This window comes from Lacerta agilis, chromosome 4, assembly GCF_009819535.1.
Source record: "Lacerta agilis isolate rLacAgi1 chromosome 4, rLacAgi1.pri, whole genome shotgun sequence".
Lineage (NCBI taxonomy): Eukaryota > Metazoa > Chordata > Lepidosauria > Squamata > Lacertidae > Lacerta > Lacerta agilis.
The window spans coordinates 24,332,261-24,358,594 of NC_046315.1; the positions used below are offsets into that span (position 1 = coordinate 24,332,261).

Here is a 26,334-nt window from a genome sequence, read left to right on the forward strand (position 1 = left end):
AGGCTGTATTGTTGCACAAGTCAGAGGCGTTACAGAGGATGTTTTACCCTTTAGGATTTTACTTACTCAGTTCCAGTTACAGGTAGGTAGCCGTGTTGGTCTGCCATAGTCAAAACAAAATAAAAAATAAAAAAATTCCTTCCAGTAGCACCTTAGAGACCAACTAAGTTTGTTCTACTGGGAGGATTTTTTTATTTTGTTTTTACTTACTCAGTGTTTGCTTTGGCTGATTTTAGGGTTAGAATGACCTGATTTCAGTTAAACTGTGATTTGAAGTTAAGTATGTCTTTGGTTTCACATCGGACAAGTCATACAAAGAGAGAATGAACTCAAGCTGATTAATTTAGTGTTGCTGTTGTGGTGGCGGTGGCGGTGTTTGTCAGTAGTTGAACTTAAGTATCCAAGAAGGAAGAATGGTTTGCAGCATTCCATATTGTACATTATATAGAGAAGTCACAATGCATGTGCAAGGGGTACATGCTAAGTACGTTGCCGAACTTAAAGGTTTTGTTGAAAAATGTGTTCTGTTAGTTTGCATTGCCCCCCCCCCCATCTAGCAGCCTGTGTTTCTCACTGCATGTGTGCACGCACACACACACATACACACACACACAGATTGCAACCTTGGTTATCTTAATATATGAATACCATATTATCTGCTGATTTTATGGAAATCATGGAAATTTTACTTCTCTATTCCACCGAAGAGCTCAACATTGTGCATTCCGCCCCAAAAGAGTAAGTTTTGCCTGAGAGAATGTCACAACTGTTTTTTAGTTGCTAGGTTTATGAATATTGAAAAGAGCCAGATTGATATACATAAACTAAGCACATTTGCCTTGTTTGTATGAATGTTTCACTTCAGTTCTTGCACAACATGTATGATTTAATGGAATTTGCAGCTTTAAATCGCTGTGTTGTGCCACTTGCAGCAACATCCAGTAATTGTAGATTTGGCCTGTACATTCTGCAAACCTGTTTTATACATGTTGGTCCTTTAACATGTTTCCATTGCAGCCTGTAAAACAAAGATGTAGGGTCTTATTGTTAGAACCCAGAGCCATTGCCAAAGGGCCAGGCTTCAGCATCAGCATTGCAGCAGTGCTGTTTCAGTACAGAAGTGGGGATAAAAGGCCCCCAATGCAAGAATAATTTGACTTAGGAGTATCTCAAGCTGATATGGCTCTTCCAGCCATTTAGACTACACTAGCTGGCCTAGCTTGCCCATCCTCTCCCTCATGTTCACCCCCATGCTTCTTATTTGCAGCACAAATAAGCCAGGAAAGGGTTCTGTGGATTGCAAGATCTGCAGCCAGTGGATGAGAATCCATCCCACAGTCTCATGCTACTGAGCTCTTTTAAATGTCATACTTCTAATTAATTTCACTATATTGTAGAGGTGGTTGATTTGTGGCCAGTCTGTAACCCTCCTGAGGATTCTGATACTGGAATTAGCCTCATACTGGGATTCTGAGAATCTTAGTGAGGTGGCAAAGCTGATGTTTATGATGTTTGTTATGATACATTTTGGTCTTATTTTGTAAACTACACATAAAAGTCATGATCTGAGGCATAATGGGGTCACATTGTGACCATTGTGTTTTGAGTTTTTTTATCTATCCATGGTGATCTCTTCTCAATATCAACTATTCTAGAAAGGACCATAACATGGTGTTTTATAAGGTCAGTTAAAAAGGTCATGCGTGTGCCATTAACTAGGTTTTGATCAAGCAGAGTTTGTAATAAGACACATGGTTTCTTGCTGCTCTGTAAATTTAAATAATTTGTTAGTATAAACCTAACGTGTACTAAAGTTAAAAAGGACCAAGCAAATTCCAGAAGTGTAGATGTGTTAGTCTGTTATGATGCCACAATCTCTTGGTCTTCAAGGCACTGTAACATTCTTTGTTGAATCCTGAGAAATTCAGAAAAACACTTCCAGGATATTTCAGTTTTTTCCTGTATTTTAGAGTCTCATTTCAACTAAGCATTCAGATGTGTACATCATGGCAGATTTGGCCCTTGTTTGGTAAATTGTTTACTCTTCCATCTAAAGAAGTATGTTGTGACCCTTAGTTGGAATTTGTGAATGTACTAGTTTGTTCCTGAACAGTTACAGCTTTGAGTTTTTCCCTTTTGTTGCTTCCTTAAACAGTAATGCAATTCTAGAAGAGCAATTTGAATTTATCCTTCTAGACCATGAATGAAGAACCCAAGGTCTGTGGACAGAAAAAGACTCTTCCACATTTCTGTGTAACCACTTGCAACCAGCTACAACATGTTATCTGTTAATTTGGTATCTCTCTCTCCTCCCTGGTGCAGCCCATCTTCATTGAGGATGAGAATGTTGTACCTTAAGAAGATACGGAAGGTGCTTGCCTTAAGGCTGTGTGTTGTGGGAAGAACATGCTAGTAATAGACCTGGCAATAGAAGCAGAGCCTGAGGGTCATAGTGCTTGTCTGAGAAAACCTACATTGTGGGAAAAGGTTTTGTACCTGAGTTCTTGCAGAAAGGGGAGAAACCATGTTTGTCTGCTTTGAAGAAAATGTGTACATGTCTGTTTTAAGGAAGAGGGAGAATGTTTATTGCTGTGATAGGTGCACACATTGATTTATGTAGAATATATTCAGGGATTTGTTGAGATTATCTCAGGGTCCCTTCCAACTCTGCAATTTTATGATTCAATGTGGGGAAAAGAAATGGGAGTAGTGTAATTTTTAACGTGTGTGAAGACAGTTGGCTAATCAGCATTTTTATACTATGTGAACTACTTAGGTTTATATTTTTCATTAAGCTGCATTTACATTCTGCTAAATAAGTAAAAATAAAATTGGCAATTTGGACTTTAAAGGCTTGTGTTATGTGTCCTATTTATATCTTGTACTTGAAGATTTTATTAATGGTATAAAGATGTAAAATGAGGACCCATGTATTCATTTGGATCAAAGAGATAGTGAACAAAAAATATTTGTTCTTGATTGAATCAACAGCTAACTTGCTGATTTTTTAATTTATAAAAAAAACAGAGAATATATCCACTAATTAATTAACCTGATCAAACTAAAATGAAATCTTGTTTATAAACGAAACCCTTGTTTATGAATACTGCTTTTGTCTTAGAAGCCGAGTCTCCTACCTAGAACTTATTTTCCTCCTTTGGAAAATTGCCTTGGAAGTGTAGGCTGACCTTAACATTGGTTGTAATACAACCACCTTGAATTTCCTCCCGCCACTTTCATATGTATCTTTGGCAGACCATCTGGTATCCCAGCAGGGTTATCTCTTCCCCTTTATTGAAGAATTATCACACCAATCTAAAAACCATATCAAAAAATCAAAAAGAAAAATTGTGATAGCGCTCATTTAACACGAATGGAAGAATAAATACTAAATGACATAAGTACATCGGGTAAGACAGATCCATGAGCACAATCATCAGATTTAAAATAGACTCAAGCACAAGTAGGGGTGAACTGAATTTTAAACTTTATTATTCTGCTAATGAATAAAAATGCTCAGTTTAGCTATATCTTGGTCATTTTACTGTTTCCCCTCTCTAACTCTAATTATGCTAAGCTTTTGTTAGCTAGCTAATGGCTAACCATACTGTGATTAATAGATCTATTATCATTCCTCTGGCATCTGGTAGTATTGTATCTTTTACATAGCCCAGTAGAACAATCAGTGGCCCATCAATAATTTTTGACAGTTTAGTGTTGGAAGTGTGGTGCTTAGTCGGTTGATAGGGTCAAAGGATACCCTCATCAGGCAACAGGTTTTTTAAAGTAGTCATTCTCAGTACAAGAATGTACAAAAGCTGTGGTCCGCAGGTGCCATCTTCACTGGAAGCCATGAAGGTCTTCTCAGTAGTGGTGACTCACTGGTGACCAGTGAAGGAACTGAAGATTCCAAACAATCTTCAAAGACAGTCCCATGTATGTACAATGCATTGCATAGTTAATCCTATATATTTTTTGTGTTCAGTCGTGTCCGACTCTTCGTGACCCCATGGACCAGAGCACACCAGGCACGCCTATCCTTCACTGCCTCCCGCAGTTTGGCCAAACTCATGTTAGTAGCTTCGAGAACACTGTCCAAACATCTCATCCTTCTCCTTGTGCCCTCCATCTTTCCCAGCATCAGGGTCTTTTCCAGGGAGTCTTCTCTTCTCATGAGGTGGCCAAAGTACTGGAGCCTCAACTTCAGGATCTGTCCTTCTAGTGAGCACTCAGGGCCGATTTCCTTGAGAATGGATAGGTTTGATCTTCTTGCAGTCCATGGGACTCTCAAGAGTCTCCTCCAGCACCATAATTCAAAAGCACCAATTCTTCGGCGATCAGCCTTCTTTATGGTCCAGCTCTCACTTCCGTACATTACTACTGGGAAAACCATAGCTTTAACTATTTAGACCTTTGTCGGCAAGGTGGTGTCTTTGCTTTTTAAGATGCTGTCTAGGTTTGTCATTGCTTTTCTCCCAAGAAGCAGGCGTCTTCTAATTTCGGGACTGCTGTCACCATCTGCAGTGATCATGGAACCCAAGAAAGATCCTAGATATTACCATCTCATAAATAACTATGCCCAGGCCATCTTAGGCGCTGACGGAAGGCACTCTTTACCACAAACAAAGCTGAACCCAGGAGTACACACAGACGAGGAACATAGTCCTTTAGGGGGAGTGCAGCCCATCCAGAACAGGTCTCTCTGCTCAGGTGAACCACCCAAACCTAGAACTTCTGTTTATTGGCCCGCATCTGTCATGTGATTATTTATTTTGCTTTACTAATTCCAGGCACTGGATAGAAGAGGCACTGCCGCTTTCTGCTTTCACAGGAGGAAGTGCCTGTTCTGAAATGATGCTTGCTATGAAATGTGTATGCATCATTTAAAAATTGTGTGATTTCTTCAGAATTATTTTATGACAACGAAAATATATGCAGATTTGATATCTACATGCCTTAAGGGAACTTTTTCTCCCTGTGACTTAAACAAGTTTGTCCTGTTGTGATGGATTTATTGTGGTTTTTCTCTTGTGTAAGCATACCTGTTTGTCATAGTTAACAGAAAGGCAGCATCTACATGTTCTGAATACTGAATTGATTTAATAGGTGTATGATCAACCAATATGTCTTTAATTGGATGATAGCACTAATTAATATCAATGCAGAGTTTATCTCTCAACTCCAAAAACATGAGATCAAAGTCAAAAATGTAAGTGAAGATTTTGCCACTTGTTTGCTATATGCTAATATAGGAGAGGGGAATTGGTTCTGGCCAGTGGGCTGGATCCAGAATTCCCCCATTCTTTGTGGGCTACTTTGATGGATGGGTAGGGCTGCCTACCTGTCAGTCACCTGGTGTCTTCAGGTGATTCAACTTGAAAGGAAGAATCAGAGGTGTGTTCTAAATGTGTTTCTGATACTTCATTTCTTACTTTGTAGCCATGCCTTGAATTGAAGCTGCAGAAGCAAAGGAAGAACCAGGAGCACCATCTAAGTGTGCTCTGGATTCTTCCTTTCTGGTTGTAATTTGGTGTTTTTTGAATATGATGTGAGGTGGTGGACAGGTGGATATGGGCCACATTGGGAGGCCTGGCAGGTACATTTAGGGGGCTTAAGGTTCCCCACCGTTGTGATAATGCTCTACATTTAGTTTGCTTGTTATATTTGTATTCTGCCTTTGGTCCAAGTTGCCCAAACACAACTTCAGCTTGTTTAAAAGTATGTAATGTAGAAAATCCTTAGAATTAAGGGGAAATGAACATCTTTAAAAACAACCATGTGGAACAAAGATTAAAATGACTTCGCCAATAAAGTAGTTTTTGTAACTTAAAATAGGAAGCTTTCCTGAGAGCTGCTTACAATCTAGTTCTCTTAAGCATAATTGATTGCTCTAAGAGCTGACCATTATTAGCATAATTGATAACTTCTAATTCCACTTATAAACTCATAGTATCCCCAGTTTCCTTGCCTCAAAATATAGTTGAGCACTGTGTAATGCAAACTTGTAGATTATGAAGGAAGTTGTATGGAAACAGAATTTCAAGTAGGTTTCCTATGACCAGGATTCAAGGAACTGCATATCTCCAGTCAAGGGAGCTGTACCTAGCTCATAGAATGTACGACTCTTTTCTCTGGGCCACAGAAAGCCATGTCTTATTACAAACTCTGTATGGTTTTGAAAGGTTTGCCAAGCAGTATGCTGAGAATTGGGGGGGGGGGGAGAGAGACAGTTCTAAAGCCCCCATTCAACTTTTGGAATTACCGGTAATTGTAGTTCTTTGGATCCTGGCCTATGTCTGTTAGTTTTTAATAACCTACTAAAAATGTTTGCGTTCTTAACTTTAAACCCACTAATTTATTCAGTAAACAAATCTATTTTCACACTTAACACGTACTGTTTTAATTTTTTTTAAACAGACACCAAATCCCGCGGCAAGTGAGTTTATTCCTAAAGGAGGATCAACCTCCCGACTCAGTAATATGTCACAGTCAAATATATCTGCCTTCTCTCAAGCCTTGTTCTCTCATCCTTCCATGGGAGGTCCTGCAAATGCTGGGCTAGCTCCAGGTAAGCTTAGAGTAATTTATTTACACTAGCTTATGAATCATAGTAGCACTAGGGAAGCTCATTATATCTAGGAACCGACTCTTCCTAAGCTCTATTTATTTAAAGTCTTAAATAGCAGCCGTGTCATCTTCAGGTGTTTGTTATCAGTTTTGTACCTGCACTCTACACTTTTCAGCACCTTAAGTGTAATTCTTGCAACCGTCAAGGTTTCCTGCAGCTTCTTAGCATTACCAAGTTTTAGAAGGAGCTTGTAAGCTTTGTTTGCAACCATTATTTAAGGGGTCTCTCTTAACTAAATTCATTTTCAGAATATTTAGAAGTATCATTAGCATTTTATCTGAAAAACTGAAGTACAAGATTATCTTGGAGGTATAAAAACAACAACCTACCAGGCAAAGGACATCTCCCCACCTCACCTCCAAAGCCTGTGAATAGTTCCCAGCAAAGATAATATGTGAACATGTTTAAAGCCTATAAACCAGAAAGACTAGATCGGGGTAGTCAACGTTTTTATAACAACCGCCCACTAATGCATCTTTCTTGATAATAAAATTTCCTTACCGCCCACCAGTGCTTGATGGAAGGAGGATTCAGCTTGTGCCATAGAACCCCCTACTGCCCACCTAGAATCCTGAAACACCCACTAGTGGGCGGTAGGGACCAGGTTGACAACCCCTGGACTAGATTATATGCATTCAGGGCTGTTGAAAGGAAGGAAGGAACTTCTAAGTAAAAACGATGGAGAAGAACAGTGAACCGAGTGTGCGGGAAGCAGGACACCGCCCTCTATAAAAGATTGACAAATGAAACATTGCACATTGTTAAAGCAATAATGTGGAGAGAATAGTAAGTGAGCAAGAAGAATCTAAGGTTATGGGACTACCTGCTAACATGGAATAACCTGGCTTTGGGGGCAGAGTTGCTTTCAAAGTAGTGCTGGGTGCATTAATTTTCTAATTGTCAGTTTCATTTGCTATATCTTGTTGGATAATATCGTTGGGCAGGAGTCGCTTAACAAGCCCTGTAAATGCAAGACCTCCAAAATCACTTGCGCTTGCACAACAGAACTTTCCCAACTCATCCATTGCTCCCCCCCCCCCAAAAAAAAAAATGGCTGGAGAGGGTTGGTTGGGAAAACTCTCGGGAGGGGGAGGGGAGGGGAGATTGTTTCCATCGGACAAGCTGAGACGCTTGCACAGATGTTAATGCTGGCCATAGTGCGACTTTGAATTCCACCCTTTGTTATCTTGTGAACTGCCCTGAGATCTTTTGACGAAGGGCGGTATGTAAATCTAATAAATAAAATAAATAATTTGTTTCCATATTGTCGTGGCTGTAGGTCACATACATGATTACAGAAACTTTAGCTGCCTCAGAGTTTTCAGTGCCCCGGTTTGGGGAAGTGGGTGGAGGTGGCTAAACAGGTTTATATTTGCAATGTGCAGTATGCAAACAAGTTCTCTAGATAGCATAGCTCTTAAATCCATGTACCATGGAAATAGCACCTCCGTTTTTCATGCTGCAAAGCAGCTGCCTTATTCTCTAGCGCAGACAAAAACTAGCTTTACTTTCAAGTTTGGGGCAACCAGCGACATTTATTTTAAAAAGAGGTCTACTGTCAGACCCATCTTAGGGAAGCAACCTTAGCCTGTCTTGCATGATGGGAAATAATTGAGGGTTGAGGAGGAAAATTAAGCCTCATAGTTTTATCATAAGTAATTACCTTGAAAATATGAATCTGCCTTAAATAAATTCATCTGCCTAGTCCAGTGCTGTCAACTCTGGCAGTATCTCTCCAGGGTGATGTCTAGGATTTTTCCAAAGCCTTTCTTCCCAGAAATGTCATGGATCTTAAATCTGGATCTTGTTCATACCAAGGTTTTTCTTTAGCAGTGACCTATGGCTTTTCCTGAGTGCCCCCTCCTTTCTGGGGCAGCCCCTCATGCCTCATACTGCTTTCAGGAGGGGGCTGAGAAGCTTTTATGAATAGCACACATGGTGCTTTGAATCCTGATCTTTATGGTAAAACCACAACTACAGTTTGTTTTTATTTAGGGTAAGTTTGTAAAAAAAACACATAACATCCATAATCATAGTCACAGGAAACATGGTAGTTTTATAGTATGTATGTATAAATAATAGGTTGCACATCGTATTTTGTTTCAGTGGTGAGTAGTACCTAGTTAATAAATTTGTCTTGAAACTGAGTATAGTGTGGTTAGTTTGCGTAATCGTTGCAACCTGGTGGTGGTTCCCCCCCCCCCCAGATGATTCTAGTTTGGTTTAAATAAGATGTGGGGAATGATTTTAGCTCCATGGGCCAGATTCTTACAAGGATCTGCCTTGTAGGGCAAATTTGACAGGTGTCACTCAACTGATACCAGGGAATTAGGTGTTTTGAAGTCCCAGGATTTCAAAGCAGGCAACAGGGCTGTGAAAGAGAAAGCTCCTTCCTTCCTTTTGCAGGAAAAACCTTTCTTTTAGCAGCGCCTTGCTGTCTGCTACATTCACAGTCAAAATGAGCAGGTTAGGGTGCATGATAGTTCCCTGCAGGTAAACCTCATGCACCCAGACAAAGCAGGTTCCCCCCTCAATACATCAGCCAATGCACCATTGGGTGGAGGGGATCATGCTTAGCAAGGGGGGTGGGGTTGCATAAGAGAGCTCCCTGCAGGTTGCTCTTTTGCATGCCTGGACCAAGCAGAATTGCCCTCCTGTCACATCAGGGTGGTTTAAGCAAGCGGGCAGGTGGTTGCAGTGGAGAAGTAGAGCAGACTCTTCTCCCTTACCTATCTGCCACTGCTTCATAAGACAAAGTGCAAGTTACTCCAAATAGTGCTTTTACAAAGGGCTTTTATCACTGCTTATCAACTGATGAGCAGGGATTAAATCCTGCTGCTTTGGCTGCATGATCCTGTTCCTTGTTTGGGAATAGGCCATACAGCTAATGTAGAAGGAATAAACCGTGTCCTCCCATCCATCAGCTGTCCGGTGGGTGGACGTGGTTTGGATTGACAAGCCAATCTTGGCCCACCAATCGGAAGTTCCCCATCCTTGGTTTAAAGAGAACTGTGGCAGTATCTGATGCTTTGTGTCTGCCATAGCAAAGTGGCACAATTAGATGGAGTTGTTATTGAATAGCTTGAAAATGTTGCAAATATTTGCTGTTGCTTTTCTCACCCTTTGGGCAAAAGTTGGTATCTTTGTGGCTAACCATTTCATTTGAGTCTTACATGTAAACTGGGAAGTTTTAAAACACCTTCTCCAGCTGTCCCAAGTCTGTTTTTATCTGCAAGGAAATATAACCCCCACCCCAAGCCTTGGAGTTTGTTATGGCTGCAAATGCCTTTTCACTGCAAGTCTTCTTTTTTCCTTTTATTTTCATAAGGAATGTCATTGTCAGCAGGATCTTCTCCCCTTCATTCCCCTAAAATTACTCCTCACACGTCTCCTGCTCCTAGACGAAGAAGTCATACACCAAACCCAGCAAATTATATGGTGCCTACTAGTGCCTCTACGCCAGTTACTAATGCTGTCTCCCAGCCGCCAGCTGCTGGCCAGGTGATTCAGAAGGAAACTGTGGGTGGCACAACCTATTTCTATACTGACACAACTCCAGCACCTGTAACTGGAATGGTGAGAATTCCGTTTTATTTATGAAGGTATTTGTTATAATCCATAAATTCTTGCTGGTATTCCATATAGTAATTACCACATTTCCAAGCTTGATTTGCATCTTGGCTGTTACTGTTGACTGCCACTGTGGCTTCCTTTTCTGTCTTGTAAAGCTTTCCTATTTGCACACAGCTGGAGAAATAATTTATATACTGCCCCCTTTATCTCAGAATATTATATTATTTATTAACAAATAAATAATAAAACCACAGGGCAGTTTACAGTATAAACACACAGAAATACATAACATAACAACAAACCAAACAACCTGCACCCAATAGTTCATGAGGCCATAGACCATTTAATTAGCCAAAGGCCTGTCAGCAAAGGAATATTTTGGCCTGCCGTCTAAATATTTTATTGAAGGTATCAGATTAGCCCCCCTAGAGAGAGCATGCCACAAAGAAGGGCTCGGATGATGATCTCAGGGTCCAGGTCGGTTCATATGGGGAGAGGTGGTCAGAATAAACCATGGTTTATCATGACGGGAATGAGCCTAGATGAGCCTTGGACTTAAGTCCTTTCTTCTCCTCTTCATTTATGGCTGCAAGTAAGAGTGGGAGCTTCCTATTTCAATTAACTTGCTTTTAGCATTCTTTCCAAACCCTAAACTGGTCAATAATAATTTTCATACAAAGGATAGTTTGAATTATATGACAAACTCCAGAAACAGAAGTGAAAGCTTCCAAACTCTTTCATCTGTGTAGTGGAGGAGTGCATGAGTCTGAGGCTTGTTGAGTTTCCTTCCATTCATGATAAACTGATTAAAGAGCAGCATGGGGAGAGGCCATAGGTCTGCTGTCGATCACATGCTTTTGCATACGCAATGTTCTAGGTTCTGTTCCTTACATCTTCATTTAAACTCTTTCTGGTAGCCAGGGAAAGATCTCTGGCCGAGACCTTGTTGCCTGCCGGAGTAGGCACTACTAGACCAGAAAGACCAATGATCAGATTCTGTAGAAGGCAGTTCCATGTTCTCAGAAGAATTACACAGGCGGCTGATGTATGAGTAAGCCCTTCATTAATGGGATTAATGGCATAGAAATCTAGGAGCATAGAAAACCAGACATGCTCTCTGACACGGCAGAATCTGTTGTATCTTGAGCCCTTATAAGGGGCAGGTAACAGCAGCATTTGGCGAACTTTGTGCATGACTTGGGTAGTTTGCCACCATGAAGCTTTCATTGGAATGTTAGATACTTTCTTAAGTATAAGATAAATACAACCTGTTCCACCACCCACTCTGTTAGTCTTTATAGTCTGTCTGTCTGTCTGTCTGTCTGTCTGTCTATCTATCTATCTATCTATCTATCTATCTATAATGTTACCCCACTGTTCAGCTCTGAGAATCTAGGCTAGTGACACTTGAAAGAATTAATGAACAATAACAGCATCAGCTTAAAAAAATTAATTTCAAAAAAACACAACAAAAAAGTTGAGTAAGTAGCAGTTTAAACTAAAATTCAATGAAGGATTAAAGCCTGGGCGAATAGAAGTCTTTCTTTGGTACCAATAAGTTTCAGCATCATACTTCCTCCATGAATGGGGTGCTACCACTGGAAAGACTCCCTAAGCCTTATCTCCCTAAGCCAGGGGCACTCTGAGAAAGGCTTTTGAGGATGGTTATAAGACGTGCAGGCTTGGGGTGTGCATTTTATATAGCCCTTATTACCTAACCAGATTCATTCTCATTGTGTTTCCTTATGCTGACCCTGTGCTAATATTTTGCACACTTTCCATACAAACTTATTTTTCTCCCAGAATTTCAAGTTTGGATTTTGAAAGTAATTAATTCAGATGCTGATGACTTTTGCAGCCGCAACCATAAGTATTCACCCATAAGTATGCTCATTCTTTTTTTGATATGGCTTCTGTGGAACCACTTCAGAGGGCTTTTAAAAGATCTGATAACTTTTCAAATCCTAAAAAACAGTCTGTTCCAAATTTTATATTCAATAGGTGTTCCCAAATTACCACATTTATCCTCCAACTGCACCTCATGTTGCTTACATGCAGCCAAAAGCAAATGCACCTTCCTTCTTCATGGCAGATGAACTCAGACAGGTAAGTTCTTTCTAGTAATATTCTAACAGATTTCGTCCCACCCCAAAATGTCTCTGCCACCTTCCGCTTGCCCAAAGTTATCTGCAATGCTGTATCATAAAAAAAAGAACTTCGTTTCTGGGAAAATTAATGAGATTTAAGTAAGCAGGTGAAATAGGTATATAAAAACAGAGTTGATGGTGTTTGGGATATGTGTCCTCTTTGGCTGCAATCTTATGCACACTTGCTTGGGAGTAAAAATGCCTTTTACACCTTACCTTTCCCAACCACACCATGGCAGAAGTCTGTGCAAAAGCTGTTCTTGTTAGCAGCAGGCCTAACTTTTTAAAGATTTCCTACACACACAGTATTGGCAGAACAGATGATGAATCAATTTGAAACAGGGTTGGGTTACTGTTTCCTCTCAGATATTGTTGGAATACAACCCCTATCATCCCTGTCTGTTGATCATGCTGGCTGGGGCTGATGGTATCTTTGCTACAAGGTGACTTTTTCAAAGCCATCCATGCCATGGAAAATGCCTTAGAAAAGAAACTTAACCCACTGCCTCTTCACCTTTTCCATATCTGCTTTTTGGAGTGGGCTGCCAAGTACGGTATATCTGTTCTTGCTGTGATAGTTTGAAACATTAGGGCTCTTCCTGCAGCATTGCAATTTGTCTTCCCTACCTCATTCCGCAAATTTAAAGCACTTTCTGTCATATCAGACTCCATCTGGGGAGACTGAGTTAACTCAGAATTATCTCAGTAAACTGGAAACATTTTCAGCAAAAAGTAGAAACTTAATAAGGACAAATGCAAGTCTCCTCTTTACTAGAAACAGATTGCTGCCAAAGAAATGTGGGTCGGTCAAGTAACAATACGGAAAAGGGCCTTAACCTTAGTTTAAAACAAACTAAGTGTGCCTAAGCATCACTACAATGCCTTGCAAAATAATCATGAGGGATATAAAAGACGAATTCTGTACTCTGTGCTGTATTCTGATTTGTTGGGACCTTTGGAATACCATGTTCAGTACATAGTTTACTAGCCTGCTTTTACTCATTGGAGGAGAGGTCAGCCTGGGCTCCTTTGGGAGGAAGGTCAGAACAGAAATTTCATAAACAGAGTTCTGTCCTTCCCCCAGCAGCACACTCACTTTCCTGGATGCAATTCTTCATCGTTTATCATGAATTCAAAGCCATTCCTGATTGCAGTGTGATGGGGAGATAGGAGTTGTTAATGTCTGCCATTGAGCAGTGAAGATTGAGAGTAGCTTCATTAGTGTTCAGATGAAATGATGGTTGCCCTGAGAAGGATAGAGACTGGCAATGTATATATGGGGGACAAGAAATAAAACTTGAACTGCAGTCTTAGCTAGGCTTTAGAAATACCATTTTACAATGAAAGAATAGTAGAACCTTGGTTCAGATTCCCCAGGATGTAGAGCTCTGTGGTGGAGTTACCTGAAGATGAGGTTTGACAAACAATTTGATAGGGCTGGTTCAGGCGGGTTCAGTAGATGAACTGACTGAGTGACTGTAGGGTCTCTTAAAGGTTGCTTCCAGCCATGTCCTTAGACAAGGGTAGCTTTAGTTAGGGATTCTGCTTCTATAAGGGGGTTCTGATAGTCCAAGTCCTTTTTCAGGTCTGTTTCTATGGTTTTGTGATTAACCGAAGCAGCATATAAGAAACAGCAAACTAGAATTTCATGTCCTTATTGGTAAGACTGCCAAAATGTATTCCTATAGGAGCTGATCAACAGACACTTAATTACAATGGCTCAGATAGATCAAGCAGATATGCCTGGTAAGTAACAAAAGATGCTGAATTTAAATTGCATTTTAAGCCAGTCTTTTGCTTGCTGCGTTTGCTACCGCTGTTAGATATCAATTTGCATATTAAAGCAAAGCCATTCTGAATGCAGGATTGACTATAATCCGGTGGAATTTCTGTAGTAGGTTCTTTCAAGCTCCTTTTCAATGTATTTATCCAGTAGTGCACAATCCAAACTTTATTTATTTATTTATTTAAATAATTTGTATAATGCAACCCTTAGGAAATATTTGTTACATGGATGACACAGTCTGTGAAAATAAGTACTGCACAAAATCTCGTGCTTCAGTGGATCTCTTCTGTCTTTTGTTTATTTATTTTTCTTCTTCAAAAACAAAATGCATCATATTTGAAATTCAAAGTGATATGTAACAAAGAGTTTTGCAAAATCACATAATAATAACATTTGAAACTAGGTCTGTTGCAGACATGACTGGGATCACTCCTTTGGGGTGGCCTGTCTGAATAAAAACGTCTTCAGTTCTTAATGAGTGCCAGTTACTGCACTTGATTTAGATGTAAACTGCTATACTGAATCTCATCAGGGTGCTCCCAAGACAAATTTAACAATGTCTCTGTGCATAAGGCCCTGTCAGGTCTCCGGTTTTCCCATTCAGTGCATCCAAGTATACAATGTGTTCAACAAGGCAGGAAGAAAAGCTTGCCTTAAACTGGTAATGTAAAATTAAAACTCCCATAAGTATCTTCTAGTAGAGTTTACCCTTAGGGTTTACACACTCAGGTTTTAGATTTTTGGTTCTTGTCCTACTGTTCTCCCATTATGACCAACTGGGACCAAGCACACTCTTTCCTACCCCATCTATAAAACACCATATTTTTCACTCCATAAGACACACCCAACCATAAGACGCACTTAGTTTTTAGAGGAAGAAAACAAGGGAAAAAAATACTCTGAATCAAATGTTGTACTAAACTGGTATTTAAGAAACAACCTCCCCCCCCCCCAATATTTTATTAAAGTTGGAAGAGGAAGGGAAGGAAGAGAGAGGGAGAACTCACATTTGTGGGTGTCTGTGGGTGACGCTGTGACGCTGGAACTCCGGAGCAAGAGGAGGAGCCGCGCACAGCGTCAAGCAAGTGGAGCAGCAGCCGCTTACACGCTGTGTGTGAGATCCGCCCACAGTGTGTAAGCGGCTGCCGCTTTTCTTCCTGTACAGGGAGGAGGGGCAGACAGGGCTGCCATGCGTCCCTTCTCCCTGCTCACTGTACAGCAAGCAAAGCGGGACAGAAGCCGGCGGCAGAGGTATCCCTCCGCTCGCGACTGCAACGGCAACCGAGGGACCCTGCCGCCGCCCAGTGCCTTCGCTCCATAAGATGCACAAACATTTCCCTTCACTTTTTAGGAGGGGAAAAGTGTGTCTTATGGAGCGAAAAATACGGTAAGTGAATCAGGATCTTAGTGCAAATACTGAACATGCTTTTCTTCAGCATTGGAGATTTCTCAATTTTCCAGAGCAAACCTGCGTGTTGTGGTAAAAGTTGTATAGGATTTGCATCAAAGTTTGTTGTCAGAGCTTTGTTACAGTCTTCTAAGCCTGTGTGTGTGTGTGTGTGTGTGTGTGTGTGTGTGTGTGTGTTGTCTTGTCATTGAATTGCTTTGTCTATAATAACTCTTTTCTTCATAATTTTAAGTAGTGTCTAATGTATTTCCGTAAACTGGTTTAGCTGTCCCAACAGAAGTTGACAGCTACCACAGCCTTTTCCCTTTGGAGCCACTGCCACCACCCAATCGGATACAGAAAACAAGCAACTTTGGGTATATAACATCATGCTACAAAGCTGTAAATAGCAAAGATGATCTGCCGTATTGCCTTCGGAGGATACATGGTGAGGGAAATTACAAGTTCTCATATTTTAAAATTCAGTTCTACCAGTACTTAAGCCTTAAAACATTTGTGTTTCTTTGTCGATAAACCTTAAACTGGATTTAAAATCAAATTGTTCCTTTTAAATAATGGAATGCAATTGGGTGTGGCTAATAATCCATAAAGCAGGCTATGATCAGATGTGTGTGTTTTTGGGTTGTGTCTTTTGCTAGCACTCTAGTACTTTAGAATAAATGTGAAAGCGACATTAAAATAGCCAAAAATCTTTGAAATGTGAAAGATTTTCTTTCTCAGGTTTTCGTCTTGTTAACACAAAGTGCATGGTGCTGGTTGACATGTGGAAAAAAATCCAACACTCAAACATTGTCACATTGCGAGAAGTATTCACCACTAAAGCATTTGGAGAACATTGTAAGTTTCTTATTTTTAAGATGCTAGCCAATCGTATTGGAAGATTGCATCAATTGCATACCTAATTCTCACCTCGGACTTTTTTTGAAAAGCTCTTGTGTTTGCCTATGACTTCCACGCTGGAGGAGAGACTATGATGAGCAGACACTTCAATGATCCTAGTGCTGATGCCTATTTCACAAAAAGGAAGTGGGGTAAGGCCAGCAAATGAGAGCTATGTTTTTTGTTTTTTCCAGTGGACAAAAATTAGGGAACAACAGTTGAAGTATTGTAACTTTGCATTGTACATAGCTTTGCTACAGTTTAGGCTTCTTGAAGTGTTCAGAACATAATGTACAGATATACATGGCAATTGTGCTGGTTATTGCAAACTGGTTTTGATGCTGCATTCACATTGGGCTCTCAGTGTAATACTCTATTACTATAGGTAATATAGTTTGCTGGATCAGGCTGGAGGACATTATTCTCTTAGGGTATGGCACCCCCCTCTAGTGATGACAAGCAGGGTCCTAGAAAGACTTTTGCCTCCAAATGAGAGTCACCTCTTTTCCTTTACAGCAAAAAATCTAAAGGGAAGGGGAGAGAAAATAAAGAACCCGAAGGGGAAAGCCTGCACTGACAAAAAGGTGGGAGGAGGGGGTATCTTGCACTAAAAACCCCACATTGCTAGGGGGCAAGAGGAAACAAAGGGGAATGAGAGGCAGTTCAGACATGCCGAAAGAAGATTCTCAGATTTAAGGCAAAAAGAAGACCAGCAAACAAGCCACTGAGGAGAGCAAGCCAGACCCAGTCATTCCCAACCACAGACTGGGTTGGTCTGATGAGTGGGGTGGCCCTCCCACCAGATAGGAGGCAGAAGACTTTCTAGGACCCCACCAGTCATCACCAGAGGGAGCTGTCATTCCCTATTAGAGGAACATCCATCCCAATCCACAAACTAGAATTCACAGTAAGAATTCCCATGAAAACTAAGGTATTCAATGAATTCGTTTTTTTCACCCTAAGGACTTTTGACTGTACAGTGAAAGTTATCTTCCCTCTTCTTTCTCCATTCACCCCATAAATCTAATCTGAGTTTCTCCCAACCCTTTGGAGCTTGGGGGTTGAGTTCAGTTGATTGTAGTGTGGCTTGTTTTTTTGGGGGGGGGGGGGGTTCTTAGGTTGTTGGGTCAGGTTAGCCATTTGTAATGGTGGTGTGGTTTTTTTAAAAAGAGGCATTTGTACAAAGGGCAAAAATTATGGAACGTAAGTGTGTGTGTGTGTGTGTGTGTGTGTGTGTAGAAACAGTGTTTAGTTTAATTTTCTCATTTCCTTTAACTTGCATTTGGCAGCACAAGGCTTCGTATTAAGATAGGGTCTCTTAGTACATTGTGCTTTAAACAGCTTTGTCACTTGTTAGTAAAACTGGTATTTGACAGTTAAAGGAAGAGAATTGTGGTTACATGGTTGTTTTTCCACATTGTATTCTGCTGTCACCATGTGGTTAGTCTTTTTTGTCATTTTTCTTGTCATTTGTTACCACCATCAAGAATTTTATTGTCTAGGATGTGGTATAAGAAAAGTTTTCTGACAGATGAATGAAGGCATAACAGGTTCAGTTTATTTTTGCACTGAACACCTGTGAACCAGGGGACTAGTGGTGTCTGGGTTAACATCCCTTGAACGTGGCAGCCCCTGTTGGTTTGAGCAGGAAATTGCTTATCTTGAAACTGGAACAAAAACCCAAACCACTAGAGTGGAGGCAGGGGGGAGATGCAGAATTGAAAGCAAACATTTAATGTGATCAGGCTTACTGAAAGAAACAAAATCCATTTTTTAACCAATCTCTAGATGTACTATTGATTTCACACAATGGACTGAACCAGTTTTCCACAAATCCACAGCAGATTGAAGGCAGCAGTCTGTGTTTCCTAAATTGCTGTGTTTTGTAGTTACTAAAAGTATTTCCTCATTCAGTATTGCTTGTGTAAAGATCTTCACTTTTGTCAGGCTAAAAGTAGAAAGCTTATTCCGGAAATGCTGTATTTCTGAATGCACTCAAGAGGCATTTGTATGCACATCTGTGTGACCCATCAAGGTCGGTAATTGTTTGAAGAGTATGGCAAGTATGGCAAACTAAAGGGGGTGTACTCCCTGCAGTTAAAAATGCACTTCAAGGGGGTTGTTGCAGGAGAAAGGTCACGGCAAATAGTATGTTTGCACTGCTCTGGTACCAAACACCAAAGCTGCTCTTCAAACCTGGGGTACTAAAGAGCTATTTGTGGGAAGTGATCCTTGAGTGGAATTCCTCTTGAGGCCAATGTGCATGATATATGCCTCTGAATCTCAGCTAAGATCTACATTGTATTTGGGCTTCATTATTCACAGTTCTGGCGTTAACAAACACATCCAAACACCATTCCTTTTCTTCAGAACTCACATCGTATTAACCTGCTTGGCTATCTTTGAAAAACATGGGGAGTTTTTGAAAGATAATAGGTGTAGTATATTGCCAGAAGTACATTATTTCCTCAGCAGAGTGCTTGATTCATTGAAAGGTTCTTAAAGCATTACTGTCAAATATCAGTCATGAAACAAAACCCTAGGATGAAAAATGTGAAGCGTTCCTAATCTAATGAGTCATTGTATTTGTTGCTTGTGTATTTGAGCATATGTTTTAAACATGCGATGGGATTCGGGTTCATTAACTTGGATACCTTTTTTGTTTTTATATGGAAATACAGAAACAACATTGCTTCTGATGTTGTATGAATAACGACTTTGGCAGTATAGGTTTGCTTCTTTTGCTGCTTGCTTGGTACATTTGAAGAGCCCTGCTCGCTGTTGGGCCAGTAGCCCGTCTGATCTAGTCTGACATAATATATAACTGGAAATGCTTGTGATAAGGTCACAAGCAGGGCATGATGCCAATAATGCTGCCCCTTTGCTGCCATCCAGCAACTGGTGCTCAGTGGCACACTGCCTCAAACATTAATATTCTGCTAAGCCATCTTTGCTAATAGCAATTTATGGGTAAACAAATGTATAATCCACCTTTTAAGCTGCTTAAGCTGGTGGACGGTGCCACATCTTGTAGCAGCCAGTACCAAAAATTAATTATGATACACTAAGGGATTGTAGCTGCTCAATAAAATTCCATCTTTATACAGTCTGTCTTAGTACACTTAAAAGTAAAACAAAGCAGCAGTTGTAATTGGATTGGGTGGGTTGTTCTTAAAATTGCCAGTTGCTTTGAAATAAAGCAATAATTATTTTAATTAATTAGCATTTGGAAAGAATTTTTGTATGATCAAAACTTATACAGCTGAAAGTTGTAGATTTCATTAATTTTCTCCCATTCTTCTGATAGGTCAGCATGATGGACCTTTGCCTCGGCAACACGCGGGGTTGTTGCCAGAATCCCTGATTTGGGCCTACATTGTGCAGCTCAGCTCTGCATTGCGGACCATTCATACAGCAGGATTGGCCTGTCGGGTAATGGACCCCACCAAGATTCTGGTAACTGGAAAAACAAGGTAACATGAAACACGTTTTACCATTGCATTGTTGATTACAAGTGCAGCCTATGCATACAGAGGTGACTAGTATTGTTTCAGAATTAGACTGAGGACTGATACAGACAAAATGTCTCAAGCGCCTCTCCTTCATGTGTGAAGTTCATATTCAGAATGATAATCTGAGGTGGTGAAGCCAGCTAAATTTCAGGAACATAGATGCAGAGCTTCTCCCCAAGGGCTTGTTTTGGAGCGAGAAAATAGAAATAGAAAATAGAAGTGGCGCTATTCCTCAAGTTTGTGAAAACTAGTCATGAAACCTGCCAAAGTTCAATTGAACAAAGCCAGAGGCTATCCTGCTAGGTGAGTTTACATTCATTTTAAAATACTGAAGAAGTCTTGTCTGGTTGTAGCTGTTTTTTTCTCGCTGTCCTTGCCCCTTCCTGAAAGTATGTTCTGGGAAATAAAAAAAAAAGGAGAGAGCTTTGATGTCTGTTTGTTGGGAAAAAAGTGATTTGGAAAGAAGGCCACCCAGATAGTCCAACTCTCCCACTTGCACACTTATTCTCACAGTCAAAATGCTGAGAATGACAGTCCATGTTTATTTCCACATCCCTCCCCCTTATCACTCTGATTGGAGGGCCCCCAGAAAATAAATCACCATAATTCAAAGCTAGACCTGTTCATCAGAACGAAAGATCCCCCATAGACACACTCAGAAACTTAGGGGGTCTCTTATCTGACTCAAGACACCTTGGCAATGCTCTGACAACCTTTCCTGCATCATCCCGATTTTCCTCATAATTTGGGGCGTGCACCCTCCTTCTACCCTTGCAGATTGATAAACCATTGGCATTAATCCCAGTTTGTTAGCAAAACTTTGCTGATGTAACTAAAGAAATCGTTAGAGCAAGTCTAACAAGCAGACTAAGGAGTTTTATAATTCTCTTTCATATAATCCTTCTCCTGTCAAGGTTGCGAGTGAACTGCGTTGGAGTCTTTGATGTGTTAACATTTGATAACAGCCAAAACAATCCCCTGGCCCTCATGGCCCAGTATCAGGTAAGATCACAATATTGTCCCCTTTACTTCATGTTATTAGTGAATATTCATCAATGATTGCATTATTTTTATCTTGCTTTTCCCCTTCCTTAAGAACATTTGGTGTTGACATGCTTTTCTTTACTCTGTACATTTGCTTTCATTGAGAAGTGCAACTGGGTGAACTTTATTAAAGCAGCCTCCTCTACTGGTAGCATTGAAACATAAAAGATTTGCCTTTGCATATAGGCAAGGACTGCTGTTCATTAGTTGCCATTACAATTTATGCAGCACTAGTAGTGCTTTGCAAAGTTTTGGGAGCAAAATGCAGGCAAGTCCCTGCCTCTATAATGAACTTACAATTTAAGATAGTGCGTGGAAAACAGATTAGAGCTAAGGGTAGTGAGGAATACATTTGAATTAGTGATATCAAACTTGGGTATATTGTGCATAAATTAAAAGAAATGTCTCATCCTTTCTAAAACCCTCTTCAACAACAACAACCAATAATGGGAGATGGGAGGAAGTCTAGCTGATTCTCAGAACTAAAGAAACACCTTAGCTTTGTCAACAACAATCATACTAACTTCTTCCAGATGGAATGGAGAGCATGCAAGTTTGCTATAAAACCAAATTGTTTTTTCTTCTTTGTTCTTAACTTTCCACTAAAGGAAAAACACCTCAGTCCAGCCGGTAAAGCACAATATATATTGTTAAGTGTACAACTGTTTTACATGTTCACCTCTTTTTTGGAAAGGATTCTCTTCACCTGTTAGCAGAAAAGTGAGAGGGCTGTGTAGGTAGGCATATATACTCTTGACATCGACTTTAGGAAAATAGGGCCAATTGTTCCTGTGAAGTACTGCATTCAAAAAGCCAAATAATTGTTTTAAGACTTGAAACTTGAAGACAAAGTGTCGCTATATGCTTTTGCAATGCATATATTTGTAAATTTAATTTTAAAAAATCTGAGAAGAATATGTAGCTTTCCAAGATATGTATAGTTGCTTGAAGTGTAAGTTAAGGGAGAGGGAAGGAGAAAGGAAACTGGGTGTTGAGATTGGTGGAGAATAGTGAATTGACCTGTTCACAGCCCTAGTAGCTTATGGTAAGTGTTCTAAAAGGGGAATAACATTTGTGGGGAGGGACACATGTCCTGAGGTTAATGTGTTCCCCGCCTTGCACTGTACACTTTCAGGAGGAAAGAAAGAGAAAACGCCATGGTTCTCACTCTCCAAAGGCCTCCTCCCCTTAAACAACTATTTAAATGCTCAAATTCAGGGCTGGCTGTTGGCACCAAACAAAGCCTTCTAGCTTTGCATAGCACATCAAAGAAAAACGTATCAGAACAGAAAAAAAAGATTTTTCTTCTTCTCTCCCCTCTCCCTTCATAGTGATGCAAATTGGGTAAAGGAGAGAGTTGTAAGTGGAACTGAACTTGACTATATGGCATCATATTTCTTAAAATAAACATATGTGATGAAGTGCTTTGTGATATATTTTGCTGTTTTGAACATTATGTTAAAATAGTTCCCATCTAAGGTATTCTTATCTTTTTTTTAAGTGCTAGGAAAGCTAATGATATTCTACTGGCCCTGGTTAGACATATTTGTTAACTTTTCTTTAGCAAGCAGACTTGATCTCCCTTGGGAAGGTGGTGTTGTCTTTGGCTTGCAATTCTCTGGCAGGAATTCAGAGGGAGAACTTGCAGAAAGCAATGGAACTGGTGACAATCAACTATTCCTCTGATTTGAAGAATCTTATTTTGTAAGTTACTTTGAAATCAACTTATTTTTAAACTAGATTAAAACATGCCAGTGACAGTTTGCTTACGGTTTGTTCATGCACATTGTTAAATTGGGAGTGGCAGTTCATGGGATGTTTCTACATCGAATGTGTGTGCACAAGATCTTCTCTAGCATGATTAGTTTGACCTTGGTACAGCACCTATGTGGAAGGATTTCTGTGTGACTGTTCAGATATAGAGGGATGGCGGTGAGTGGGGAAGGTGTAGGAACAAAATTAATTTACCCTCCCAATTAGGAACGTTGTGTAGCTGAATCTCTTGAGTTACTGTTGACTTGTACTAAAATTAGCATGAACTAAAAAAAAAATCTTGTCCTTAACCTCGAACTTAAGCGTTTTTCAGGTCCTGATATATTTGTTGTTAGCTCCTTATGCATTATACTTGTATAGTAAAAAGTTGCATTATATCGGAGTTCAAATTCCCATTCTGCCATGAGGCAGTCACAACCTAATCTGCTTTACAGTTGTGAGGATAAAACATGGGAACCAGGTGTGCTGCCTGAAGTTCTTGGAGGGAGAGCAGGATAAAAGGAAAAATGGAAAACAACTTTGCACTACATCATCAGCCAGTCACATAAATATAGCCTCGAATGTCACCTCCTAATGGTGCTACTGTCTTTCACATAGCTGCAGTGGTGTTAAATGTTCTGTATATGAAGTAGAGCTTTGTGCCATATTTTCGCTTTTACAGATTAATAAAATTACTTTTCGCAGATGGAACCTCTTTTAAAAGAAACCTATTTCTTTAGCCCTGTTTTTAAAGTAACTTTTAAAAACTGCCTTGTTAGGTATTTGCTGACTGACCAAAACAGGCTTCGAAGTGTAAATGATATCATGCCTATGATTGGTGCAAGATTCTATACTCAGTTGGATGCTGCCCAAATGAGAAATGATGTAATAGAAGAAGATCTTGCAAAGGTAAATGCGAAGATAGTGCACATTCATCTCTATTTTCTTAGGGAAGCTGGTATTGCCAACAGGTTCCCAAAGTCTGTAAATGTACTACGATTGATATCTTCCGTCTTGCTATAGGGTGATGTATCCATCTGCCCCCCCCCCATTGCTGTTTAAATGATAAGGCATTTGGGAAGATCACTCTGTTACAGATCAGTGGTTTTCCAGCCTCAGAGTCTCCACAAATTTCACTTTGATCCATACATATTCACATACCTCACATTTGTACCGCAGGTTAAGAACTTAATTCGTTCTGGAGGTCTGTTCTTAACTTGAAACTGTTCTTAACCTGAGGTGCCACTTTAGCTAATGGGGCCTCCTGCTGCCGCTGTGCCGCCGCTGCCCAATTTCTGTTCTCATCCTGAGGTACTATTTCTGGGTTAGCGGAGTCTGTAACCTGAAGCGTCTGTAACCCAAGGTACCACTGTAATCCTATTTAGTGGGATGGTAAAGCTATTAACTTCTGCCCATTTTAGAAAGGCAATGGTGAGATCCAAGGTATCTCAGCTAAGATGCTAACCCGCTGACAGTGTTTGAAACTTCCATTTTTCTAGACGCATTTTGAGATAGGGAATTTCATTAGCACAAGCAGTTTCTGAGCTTTGGATGCAGTACTGCGCCTAAGATTTCAGATTCAAACTGCAGAGTGGAAGGAAAGGAGGACCTTTTTCTGCCTCCCCACTTCCAGCTACTCACTGAAGACAAGAGAATAGACCCTCTTAAGAATATTAGGGGGGGTGGGCAGGGGAAGGACTAGACCATGTGAAAAATGAACATAATATTTTAGCTGCAGCCCATTCATTTTCAGCTTCGTATTGTTGTTATGAAAAAGCGCGCCTAGACATTCCTTTGTTGTGCCCATAACCTAGGTTTAAGGTGCCATTTAGCTCCTAGCTTTCATATCTCAGTTTCTAACGCTGCCTGCCAAAGGGCACCTTGCCCAGCAGTGGTCTTCAAATAACAGCACTGATTAGAGCTCAAAATGGATCTTGGAGGCATGATGGAAATCACTGCCCAGTGCTGTGTTACAGCCTTCTGAAAAATGAAGGCAAACCTACTACTTAGATCATAAAGATGTTGAAGTATATGAAAGTATACTAGTCCTCCTCTGTTCTCCTGTGATTATCAAGCAAGGTGTGGTTTCCTGAATAGTCTTTTTTAACATTAAAAAGTAGATAAGGAGGTCTCTTCCCATTTTGTATGGAGTGTAAAGACGTAAATTGAACGACGGTAAATTCTCATTAAAATCAACATGAGACATTATTTAAGTTTTATCTCCCCCCCCCCACCCGATCTAACTATATGGCTATTTGATTTATAATTTATACTTTTAATAGAAGAGCAATATATTAATAGTGATTGTCAAGCTTTTTTTTTCTCTTGTCATTTAGGAAGTTCAGAATGGAAGATTATTTCGGCTTCTTGCAAAATTGGGAACAATCAATGAGAGGCCAGAGTAAGGAATTCAGCATTTTCTGCATCAGTGTGTTATAAAGAGGCACCACAAAGAGTCTTGAATGTTCACTCATGATGATGGACTTGCAAAGTATAGAAGCCTCTGAACGATGGGCTAGGTTACTTTGGTCAGTTTGGTAGCACACTGTCCAGAACTTCTTTGTATGTGAATATGTGTTTACCACTCACTTTTCAGTTGGATAATAGATCCTGGTTTGAGGCTTGTCTGAAGATAGAGAATTATTAGTGCAAGGTGATGTTTCATAAGTTGCAAGATTTCAAATGATTTTAAAACGCCAAACTATTGGTGCATTCTTGGGAAGGTATTTCAGTTTTTTCTCCCAACAGCAGCAAATATTCTCCAAGTGCATACAGTTGCTACAGTGCCAACTCTGGAGACTGGGAACAGTAATTGATAATTGTAGAGATTGCATTCTCCTGGACACTGTAAGTCTGACCTCAATGACTAATGATGCCAAATAAACCTTAAGCAATAGATTGTTTCATCCAGAGCATTAGGAACTAGTAGGGATTTTTTTTCCATTTAAAAACCTTATTAATATGGTTTTCAAAATCAGCTAAATTATGATATCAGGAAAGAGATGTGCAGCATGGTTGTTCAAGATGCTTTTAGCCCCATGAAAAGTTTGTTTTTAATTTTAAACTCTGGACTGAAGGGTGTATCACACATTCCTCGTTCTTAAATTGTGGGGGGAATAACTTGCCACAAAGTAGAAACTTCTTCAGAGAACACTTAGTCTGAGATGTTTATGAACTTGTACTTTTACTAAGAAACACAAAACACTCTGTTTTACAATAGATTTCAGAAGGACCCAACATGGTCAGAAACTGGAGACAGATACCTCCTGAAGCTGTTTAGGGATCATCTTTTTCATCAGGTGACAGAAACGGGCACTCCTTGGATAGACCTCAGTCACATTATCTCTTGTCTTAACAAGGTAAATGAGTGACTGTATTTTACGTTTATTGCAGATAAACTGTGTAACTAGTCTGTCTTTCCTCCTCCTGTTATTTTTAATTGGGCTGCAAGCAAGTTGTCTTAAAGCAGATATGGTTCTCAAATTGGTCTTCAGCTGTGTATGCAGGTGAGTTCACACGGTGTGCATGGTGGCGCTGTTAAAATGCCCTACATGTCAGTGGTGCAAATGAGTGTTTCATTGGCTGCATCAGAAGCAATGTGTGCA

The 26,334-nt window shown here is 40.1% G+C and overlaps 1 protein-coding gene across 3 annotated transcripts in view; it reads left to right on the forward strand.

Moving 5' to 3' along the window:
• PAN3 (poly(A) specific ribonuclease subunit PAN3) overlaps positions 1 to 26,334 on the forward strand; it is a 55,678-nt gene that overhangs the window by 26,891 nt on the left and 2,453 nt on the right. For 2 of the 3 annotated variants that reach the window (XM_033146419.1, XM_033146421.1), the window contains 13 exons: positions 6,418 to 6,568; positions 9,957 to 10,204; positions 12,203 to 12,307; positions 14,037 to 14,094; positions 15,808 to 15,969; positions 16,263 to 16,379; positions 16,472 to 16,573; positions 19,729 to 19,894; positions 20,848 to 20,935; positions 22,542 to 22,681; positions 23,509 to 23,638; positions 25,066 to 25,130; positions 25,950 to 26,088. In XM_033146419.1, the coding sequence (XP_033002310.1) occupies positions 6,418 to 6,568; positions 9,957 to 10,204; positions 12,203 to 12,307; positions 14,037 to 14,094; positions 15,808 to 15,969; positions 16,263 to 16,379; positions 16,472 to 16,573; positions 19,729 to 19,894; positions 20,848 to 20,935; positions 22,542 to 22,681; positions 23,509 to 23,638; positions 25,066 to 25,130; positions 25,950 to 26,088 (1,671 nt within the window). The remainder of the gene's footprint in view (positions 1 to 6,417; positions 6,569 to 9,956; positions 10,205 to 12,202; positions 12,308 to 14,036; positions 14,095 to 15,807; positions 15,970 to 16,262; positions 16,380 to 16,471; positions 16,574 to 19,728; positions 19,895 to 20,847; positions 20,936 to 22,541; positions 22,682 to 23,508; positions 23,639 to 25,065; positions 25,131 to 25,949; positions 26,089 to 26,334) is intronic. The other variant, XM_033146420.1, reaches the window with a different exon arrangement.